Source organism: Hyaena hyaena, unplaced genomic scaffold, assembly GCF_003009895.1.
Source record: "Hyaena hyaena isolate Hyena2069 unplaced genomic scaffold, ASM300989v1 scaffold_127, whole genome shotgun sequence".
In the NCBI taxonomy this organism is placed as follows: domain Eukaryota; kingdom Metazoa; phylum Chordata; class Mammalia; order Carnivora; family Hyaenidae; genus Hyaena; species Hyaena hyaena.
Window position 1 is genome coordinate 587,016 of NW_024080758.1, and position 10,208 is coordinate 597,223.

Genomic DNA, 10,208 nt, shown 5'->3' on the forward strand with positions numbered 1-10,208 from the left:
TTTGAATTCTAATCTGTCACTAGGGTTGTGGGTATTGAGGCTAGAGCAATGATCCCAGTTTTAATCACTGATGATGAGAAACAAATTTTATAATTTTGGTACATATTGCAGTTCATATATTTTAACACTGTATTTTATGGTGTTATAAATATTGTTAAATGACTTTTAGTGTAGTTTTACTGTGTGGACTATAATGTATAAATTATATTACTGTTTTGGCAACAGTCGGTATCCAACTGTGTGAGTTTAATTGAAGTAAAGAACACACACCCGGTTGAACTATTCTTTTCCCCCGGCGTGTTTGGATGATGTTCGGTTGGGACACTACAAAATGCATGTTCTACAAGGGAAGGCTGATACTGACCTCTGCTAATTGTCACCAAAAGCTCAGTGAGAATCTAACAGAATAAAAAATGAAGGGGTCGTGTTTTCCCTTCAAAAGCAGTTATCGCTGTAATCCTAATTATAGAAGTAAAATATCATACTTCACGCAAATGCAATTACACAATATAACTGGTGTATAAAAATGCAGGGAAAAGTTCATGCCTCTGTGAAGCCAGAAATTACCTAACTTTTCGATGAAAACGCATTCGAGTCAACTATTCTTTTATATATAGGACACTGGATAACCAGGCCACAAATGTAATCTCAAACTAACACAGAGAATTGTGCCAGAAGCTCACTCTCTGAACTGCACAAACTAACTACTATTTCTTTCAGTTATGTCGTGGGCCCTAGACAGATAAGAGGCCATGTCTGTATGGACTTACCAGATTTTTATCGGACATTGGAACATGGAAGGCAAAGCAACATTTAAACCAAAGGGAAAATAAAAACCAAAATATGCAAAGCAGAAAAAAATATTGGAGCAATAAAATAAAATACCTGGTAGTAACATGTACTTTTACAAAATAACATTTGTATTTTTGTGGTCATGTAAGACATCTTCATAGAGCATTTGGCTATAACTGCAAAGAAGAATTTAAGAAAAAAAAAATCCTGGGGCGCCTGGGTGGCTCAGTCATTTAAGCGTCCACTTTAGTTCAGGTCATAATCTCATAGCTCCTGAGTGCAAGCCCCGCGTCAGGCTCTGTGCTGACAGCTCAGAACCTGGAGCCTGCTTCTGATTCTGTGTCTCCTTTTTCTCTGCCCCTCCTTTGTTCATGTTCTGTCTCTCTCTGTCTCTCAAAAAAAAAAAAAAAAAACATTAAAAAATATCTTTAATTAAAGAAAGAAAAAAAGAAAAAAAATCCTATGACATCACCATCTAGCTAACTATTGTTACCCTGTGACATATTTACTCCCAGTGAGTTTGTGTGTGGATATAAATGTGTATGTACGCATATGTTTACCTGGTGAGTGAGTAACACATATTTTCTAGTGAATGTGTGTCTATATCACTACTCTGGAAACAATTGTAATGGAGTCATTTGTACACATAGTAATTCTTTAGACATTTAAGATGTTTCTAGGTTTTAACTGTAATGAATAATATGATAATAATCTTGTCCATAACTCTGAATTTTTGATGATCCCCTTAGTTGAGATATCCTAAAAGGGGATCGTTGGTCCAAAGACTATGAACCTTTTTTTTGGTTTCTGTTTCAATGATAGGAACCCTTTGAAGGCTATTAATGTGTATGTATGACTTTGCTCAAGTACCACATTAAATTTTTCTCAGTGTATACATACCCATCTCAGTATGTGACACGAAGAAGTGAGAGAATGAAGAAAGGAAAAGTGAGAGGCAGTATTGCACAGTGGGCCGGACAGCTCCTTTATTTTTTTTTTATTTTTTATTTTTTTACAAATAGTTTATTGTCAAATTAGTTTCCACATAACACTCAGTGCTCATCCCCACAAGTGCCCTCCTCCATGCCCATCCCCCCTCCCCCCCACATCCATCAGTCCTCAGTTTTTGTCAGCATTCAAGAGTCTCTCATGGTTTGCCTCTCTCCCTTTCCCCCACCATTTCCGCCCTTCTTCTCCCCCTTGTTCCTCCGTCAAGTTCCTCCTAATCCTCCTATACGTGCAAACATATGATATTTCGGACAGCCCCTTTAGAGCTGGACAGGCCAGTGTTTGTATCTGGTGGGGCTAATCACCAGTCAGTGACCTGAGGCAAATCATTAAACCTCCTATTTACCTCACAGAAAAAAGGAAAGAAACACTTACCTTGAAGAATTAATTGCCATCATTAATCTGAAGGATGAATTCCACTACCTGGCAGACAGTAGGCGTGCAATAAATACTCAACTGGAATCTGATTTTATTATGTGTTTCTTTGAATAATTGTGGAAACTGAATAGTTTATAAATGTTTATTGACCATTTCTGTTTCTTCTTGTGTATTTTTTATATTCTCCATATTTGTTTTTTTTTAATGTTTATTTATTTTTGAGGGAGAGGGAGACAGAACATGAGTAGAGGAAGGGCAGAGAGAGAGAGGGAGACAGAGAATCTGAGCCAGGCTCCAGGCTCTGAGCTGTCGGCACAGAGCCCGATGTGGGGCTTGAACCCATGAACTGTGAGATCATGACCTGAGCCGGTCAGATGCTTAACTGACTGAGCCACCCAGGCACCCCTCTCCATATTTGTTTTTAATTGGAATCTTCATGGAGAGTGGAGTAGCACGTTATTAAATGATGCCTCTAATCGTTTAGATTAGATTTTTTACGTGCTCCTGTTTCTTTTTCTAATTTTGAAAGCTTTGTTCCCAGTTCCTTTGGTTTTCATGATTTTTTTCAAAATCAAACTGACTTTCAAAAATTTTTTTCCAGGTTTATTGAGATATACTTGATGTATAAGTTTAAGAAGTACAGCATGATGGTTTGATTTATGTGTATTGTGAAATGATTACCACAGTAGATTCAGCTAACATGACTTTAGTTTTTAGGTATCTATTACAAAAATTCAAAAAATATGGAAAAGTAAAATAAATTTTTAAAAATTCCTAATTCTGATCCCTAAAGATAATCAATACTAATATATGATATATATCTCAAAATACTTTTGATAAGAGGTGCCTGGGTGGCTCAAGTGGGTTCAGCGTCTGACTTCAGCTCAAGTCATGATCTCACAGTTTGTGAGTTTGGATTCCGTGTCTCCCTCTCTCTTTGCCCCTCCCCTACTCATGCTCTGACTCTCTCTCTCTTTCAAATATAAAATAAAACATAAAAAATTTTTAAATTAAAACATATTTTTTATTACAAAATGGAATCACTTTGTATATGCTGATTTTAAATATTTCCCTTTCTTACCAACATATCATATTTTTATGTCAATGAATAATGCTAACAGATAGCCACACTATCAGAATAGCCTCTTGACATTCCTTTGCATAAGTAATATAACCAGTCTTCTGTTGTCATATTTCTGGGTTAGACTTCCAGATATTGGGGCTGCAGAGCGAGATTGTTGCTAGAAAGGATGCAACTTTGAACATTATGATTTTTTTGTGTGTAAAGGTTTTATACTTTTGTAATGTAAAGTCTAAGTTTCCTTTATGATTGTTCTTTTAAAAAGGTACTTTTTTTCTGAGGAAGTACCTGAGAACAGATAGATATCCTTCTGCCTGTTTTCCTAATCAGGTTTAAGGATATTTGTTTTCTTTTGGGGACTTATTTTAGTGCATAGTGCTTGTTGTGATAGAGAGGCTATCTTGGAAGAATGCTAAATTAAGAATTTCTTCTAACTGTATTACATTCTCGTGTATTGTATGTGATTTTGAAAGGAGAAACCTAAATCATTATTAACTGATCTAGACTATTTCAATACAGGTGAATTCTTATTAGAAGAAGCAAATGTAGATCCAGAGCTTGATCTGAGCTTGAAAATGAGACAATCCCGGCCCTCATGTATAATCTAGTAAGAAAGATAAGGCATACGGCGCAATTCAGAGGAATAAATTATAAGCTAATGTATGCATAAAAGCCAGAGATAGTTTCAAAAAATGTGCTGACACTTGAGAATCGCAAAGTATTAATCAGGGCAAGCTTCCTTTGAGACGATGCTTGAACCAAGATGAAAACAAAATGGGGAATGAGGTGAACACAAAGTGACAAATTGCTTCATACAGTGATGCCGCTTGGTCCTTCCGATGATGTGGGGCAAATCCACATCTTCTCTTGACCAGGAAGAAAAAACTCTCTCACCTGATAGAGGAATCCTTTCTTTGGAGGGACATAGTTCTGCATCAAGTGTCATACTTGAACTTCAAGAGGCAAACCAGCCGTTAACTGCTCGTATTTTAATTGTAAGAATTTTCAACTTTGAGTTCCAGTCTCTGGGGCAGTGGAACATGAGGAGGTGGTGGCCATGGGAGCAAGGTTTATCTAAACCAAGGACAGGGATGGGGCGCCTGGGTGGCTCAGTCGGATAAGTATCTGCCTTTAGCTCAGGTCATGATCTCGCAGTTCATGCATGGGTTAGCCCCGCGTTGGGCTCTGTGCTGACAGCTCGGAGCCTGGAGCCTGCTTCAGATTCTGTGTCTCCTTCTCTCTCTGTTGCTCCCCCGCTCGTCTCACTCTGTCTCTCAAAAATAAATAAATCTAAAAAAAAAATAAAATTAAAAAGAATAAAATAAAGCAAGGACAGGGATACGGCTTTTCTCAGAGAGGTATCTTTCTGATCTTCAAATTTTGAGACTTGAGCTAACCCTCCACGATACGAAAGAGGAGGCAAGCATATTTCCTGAGGGACATTAATCATCCCCAGAGTACATATCCATGATCCCCAAAATGAGTATGTCAAGACAGAAAGAAGATAGGGGAAATGGTACCTGATGTAGCAAAGTGGAGGAAGGTAAACCTTCAGTCCTTACAGAGGAGCACTTCTATGTGAAGCAAGCTGATCTACTCTCAGGATTCCAGGAAAATTTGGAAGGCAGAAGCGGAATTTAGGACTGAAACCAAAATAGACAGTTCTGCCCCCACCCCATGCAGCCAATGACTGTTTCTTCTCCCCCCAGAAAATTAGGGCCTTCCATATCAAGAGCTTAAACCAGCAGGCTCTGGTTAAAAGAGAGGCACTGAAGGGAGATGAGGAAAATTAATAGAAAGTCTGCATTCTGAAAGGCGAGATCCCTACCTCTCTATTTCCAACCAGCTCCTAGACCACTGATGGCTTAGGTTACGCACAATAAGCAGGGAATGGGAGGAGTCTTCTGTTGAGAAGCAGAATGGCCATAGAGGAGAGAATTATAGACAGGAATATTAGAAATCTCCCACCAGAAAAGATGGCTTCACGTTCTCTCACGCTACCCTAAAGCTCACTGACATAATAAACTACTTAGCCAGCAAGGACCAATATTCAGGTAGCCACAGAATGTAAGCAGAGATTTTGACTTAACTACACACTGAAATACTAGTAGTTACACTGACGAGCTGGAGATTGGGTCGGGAGTAGAGGAGGGAAGTTTCTCATTATTGTGCCTTCTGGAACTGCATGACTTTAATCATGTGCCATTGCATTAGCCATGCTAATTAAAAGAGATAACTCTCTGTCTCAGAGATGGAGTCTGGGGTTGCTCCTATAAAAGCATGGCGGCAGGTCTGTGATAGGCACGCACTAAATATCGGATATGAATATGTGTCACGATCACTTTTGTGTTGCTCCGTGAAGAAGCCATCTCTTTCAGAGGAAGTTTTTGTTCCTTTCTCTGTCCACCACTTGAATCCCTGCATGCATTATATTTCTCCACTAGACGGTTTGCCATTTCTGAAAGATTCTGTCTTACATAAAATAACTTTTATTCATTCACACTGTGTTGCTGAAGGACGGACTTGAAGGTGAGGCTACGGTTGTACAGGAAAAACATGCTCTGGTGATAAGAACCTTTAACACCCATCATTTCTGTGTGTTCACCTCTCTAGATCTGAAATAGCTCAGCTCAGTCAAGAGAACAGGTATACCTATGAAAAACTGGAAAAGTTACAGAGAAGAAATGATGAACTGGAGGAACAGTGCGTCCAACACGGGAGGCTGCATGAGATAATGAAGCAAAGGTAATGGAGACTCAATGACCAACTGCCAGGCCGTATATTGAAGGGGGGTTGGTTGAGAAACGGGATGGGAATCAATGTGGGATAAGTAGAATTCATGATCACTATGGTACTCATAGGACATGCTGGAAAGCCAATACTCTTAAGCATTAATGCTTCCTCAACTCAGGTCGTTCTTATAATACACAGAGGGGAGAGCATCCCCTCCTCTTTACTGTTCTCTAAGGACAAAGAGTTAGGTTTCATAGAGAACTTTGTAGGAAAACCATCTACCTTTAAGGTGTAAGTCAGTCAAGTGATATAGAGGAATTTCATAGAAATTAGGTTTTGTGTGTGTTCTGTGAGGTAAACCATGTACAAGGCCTCAGAAGATTAAGTGTCTTAATCAGTGGCTGCACTGACTGTATTGCTGGAGTCAGGACTTGACTCTACACCTCGTGGTTCTTCCTGGTGGTGTATCTTTGGGCAAGTTACTTGAACTCTCTGAGCCTCGGTTTCTTCATCTGTATTTTGGGGCTAGTAACAGGAGCTTGATATAAAGATCAAATGTAGGTAAAGCACCTGACTCCCAATGGCCACCTACTAAATGGCACTATTGACTCCCTTTTTCTAGGTAAAGAAACTCAAGCTCAGAGAGACTAATGGATTTGCTCCAAGTGGCAGGTTGAGTAAGTGATAGGGTTCAGACTTGGAGCCTGATCTTTTAAGTCCAAATTCCTTTCCTTTTGTGCACTATTATTTTGTAGTAAACCCAGCTCCTTATCATTTTCTATAAATGTTTCATTTGTAATTTCTATATAATGGTGGATCCTCCATAGGAGAAAACGCAATAATTTCCACTATATGATGAACTGGTTGCTGTAGATTTATACTCTGCATGGCAATCACATGTGTTAACACCGCAGCCAGCCTTGCGGTGGCTTTCTGGGCCCCCAGTCCTCATTCCTATCAGGGTTCTCTGAGACCCACACCTTCTCTGCTTCAAAAGCAACTGTTGATGTTATTGAGAGGAAAATGCAAATGCTTGTAGACTCCTTTTATTTTGTCTTTTAAATTTAAAGTCAACATAGAGCCCCCTGGGGAGGGGCTATTTTAACAATTTTGATCCCTTGCTCCATTGAAGAAAAGAAAGGGAGTCAGAAAATGGCACTGCTTTTTAGTCACCAAAATATTAACATACAAGTGTTTTTGGAAAGCATTAATCCTTCATTTGTTTATTCATTAAAATGTTTACTTCATCTCAGATACTGTTCTAGGCCAGACTAAAATATTTTAGGTTTTGTGGGCCACACGCGCTTTCTGTCACAGTCTTCTTTGTTTTGTTTCTGTTTTTGTTTTAAAAATGTTTTTTAACATTTATTCATTTTGGAGAGACAGAGTGGGAGCAGGGGAGGGACAGAGAGGGAGGGAGACACAGAATCTGAAGCAGGCTCCAGGCTCCTAGCTGTCAGCACAGAGCCCGACGTGGGGCTCGAACTCACAAACCACAAGAGCATGACCTGAGCCGAAGTCAGAGGCTTAACCGGCTGAGCCACCCAGGCGCCCTTCTGTTTTTGTTTTTTACAGTCTCTTTTAAAATTTTTTTTTATGTTTTATTTATTTCTGAGAGAGAGAGAGAGAGAGAGAGACAGCGTGAGCAGGGGAGGGTCAGAGAGAGAGGGAGACACAGAATCCGAAACAGGCTCCAGGCTCTGAGCTGTCAGCACAGAGCCCGACACGGGGCTCGAACCCACAAACTGTGAGATCATGACCTGAGCCGAAGTCGGACACCCAACCGACTGAGCTGCCCAGGCGCCCCATGTTTTTTATAGTCTCTTAAGAGAGCAAAACCTTTCTTAGCTAGAGGGCCAGCAAAACCTGCCAGAGGATCTGTCCTGCCCCTTGAACTAGAGTGTGCCCCGTACTAGCAACCCAGGCATCTTTCTCATTTTTTCCCTTAAATCTGTATTAGATTTCACCAAATGCACTCACCCATGTTATCTCACCTTGAAACAAACCAGAAAGAAGCTGTTACGATCATCCATTTCCAGATGGAGAACTAAGGCTCAGAAACAGTTGCCAACTAAAGGTCAGATGGCAAATTAATCATTCATTCATTCAACAAATATTTATTGATTGCTACTGAACGTCCACCACATACTGGGAATAAAACAGCAAAGTAAACACAGTTCCCGGTGTCGTGGAATTTATAGACTTACAGGGAAGATGGATATAGACAAAAGAATTTCACAAATATCTAATTAGTCATGATAGCAATTAGTTCTATGAAAGAGAAATGTACTCTGTAGGTAAAAGCTCATCAAATAAGGGGGCCCTGATCAGGAAATATTTCAATAAGAAAAATGGTACTTGAAATGAATCTCTAAGTGTCAGGATAGGGATGGCTAGTTTTCTACAACAGGAGTTGGCAAAACTGTGCCCCAGCCCCCAACCCACTGTGTGTGGCTTATTTGCATGCTTTCTACAGCTCTTTTGATGCCACAATGCCACAGCTGAGTGCTTGAGTCACAGACCGTGACCTACTGGCCCATGAAGCCTAAAATATTCGTTCTCTGGTCTTCTGAAAACGTTTCCCAGCTCCTGTACTAGGGAAAAGAAAACTGTAAAATTGAACATCCTGAGGTAGGACTTTTGAGGAAGGAAAGAAACATGTGTGTTTAACATAAAGAATAAGGGAAAACACGACACAAGATGAGGCTGGAGAGGCAGGTGAGGGCCACACCTAATAGCAGGGTCCTTACGTTTTTATTACAAACCTTTAACTTTATCCTTTTACTAAAGAGCAGAAATAGTTAAAAGTGTTTTTTTTTTTTTTTTTTAAAGAGTGATGTGATCAAATATCGATTTTAAAAATAGCATTACAGGGGTGCCCGGGGGGCTCAGTCAGTTAAGCGTCCAACTCTTGGTTTTGGCTCAGGTCACGATCTCATGGTTCATGGGTTCCAGCCCTGCGTTGAGCTCTGTGCTGACAGCACAGAGCCTGCTTTGGATCCTCTGACTCCATCTCCCTCTCTGCCCCTCCTGCCCCCCAAGAATAAATAAACATTTTAGAAAATAGCATTCTAGGTCCAGAGTAGATCATGCATTAGAGCAGAGTCACAGTATTTACATGAGCTCCAGCTAGTCCAGGAGAGGTTGGTGATGATGGACTTGGACTTGATGTGGTTGTAATAACGATGGAGGGAAGTAAAGAGATTGGAGAAATATATAGGAGGTGAAATCAACAGGACTTCCTAATTGGTCGGCTATGTTGGGTGGGGGTGGGGGACATCAAGGATAACACCCATATTCTGACTTGAGCAATGGGTACACAGTGGTGCCACTTAGAAGACATGTGCAAAAGAAGCAGGTTTGTGGTCGAGATGGCTCGGTTTGGGGGTGAGACCAAGTAGGAAGTTTGACCTCAATGTGCCAGTGACTCATCCAAATGGAAAGGTCAGATAAGCAGGTGGACATAGGGCCTCAGCTTCGGAGACAGGTCTGGGCTGAAGATAAAAGTCTCCATTGGCCCATCGCGGATATTTGAATCCTTGAGACTAAATGAGGTAGTAGATCACCCAGAGGAAGAATGCAGTAAGAAGGAAAAAGGGCTTGCCGAACCCTAAAGAACCTTGGCCTTTTTAAAGGTAAGGTAGAGGTTGGCAAAAGACATGAAGACAAGTAACCCGGGAAGTAAGTGGAAACCGGAAGGGCATGCTGTCATTCATGCCGACAGAAGGAAATGCCTCAGGAGAGGAGGGATCCACCGGATGTGCCAAGCGGTCGAGTGACTGAAAGCGACCAGTGGACTTGGTGACATAGATGGCACTAGTTACATGAACATAAATATTGTTAGTAGCAGAGCCTAGCAGCCATATGACCAAAAAGTTAGCGTGAGCTGAAAAACTGATAGAGCAAATTTCAACTGCTTTCTTGTGAGGTCTGTCGGCAGAGGGGAGTAGGAAGTGTTGAGAGAGCGAGAAGGACCAAACAGCTGGGAGCAGGGAAATGGATTCAGAGGGGCATTTTATTTTATTTTTTTTTAAATAGTTAATTGTCAAGTTGGTTTCCTTATAACACCCAGTGCTTATCCCCACAAGTGCCCTCCTCCATGCCCATCACCCCACTTCCACTCCCCCCCACCCCCATCAGCCCTCAGTTTGTTCTCAGTATTCAAGTGTCTCTCATGGTTTGCCTCCCTCCCTCTCCCCAACTATTTTCCCCTTCT

General features: G+C 40.8%; 1 protein-coding gene across 4 annotated transcripts in view; it reads left to right on the top strand.

The window, feature by feature from the left end:
* Positions 1–10,208, top strand: part of SDCCAG8 (SHH signaling and ciliogenesis regulator SDCCAG8) — a 255,856-nt gene that overhangs the window by 171,867 nt on the left and 73,781 nt on the right. For 2 of the 4 annotated variants that reach the window (XM_039237498.1, XM_039237495.1), the window contains exon 16: positions 5,873–6,004. The exons of 1 other annotated variant lie outside the window; for it this stretch is intronic. In XM_039237498.1, coding sequence (XP_039093429.1) covers positions 5,873–6,004 — 132 coding nt within the window. Of the gene's footprint in view, positions 1–5,872; positions 6,005–6,614; positions 6,775–10,208 lie in introns of those variants that run through there. One more of the 4 variants, XM_039237497.1, reaches the window with a different exon arrangement.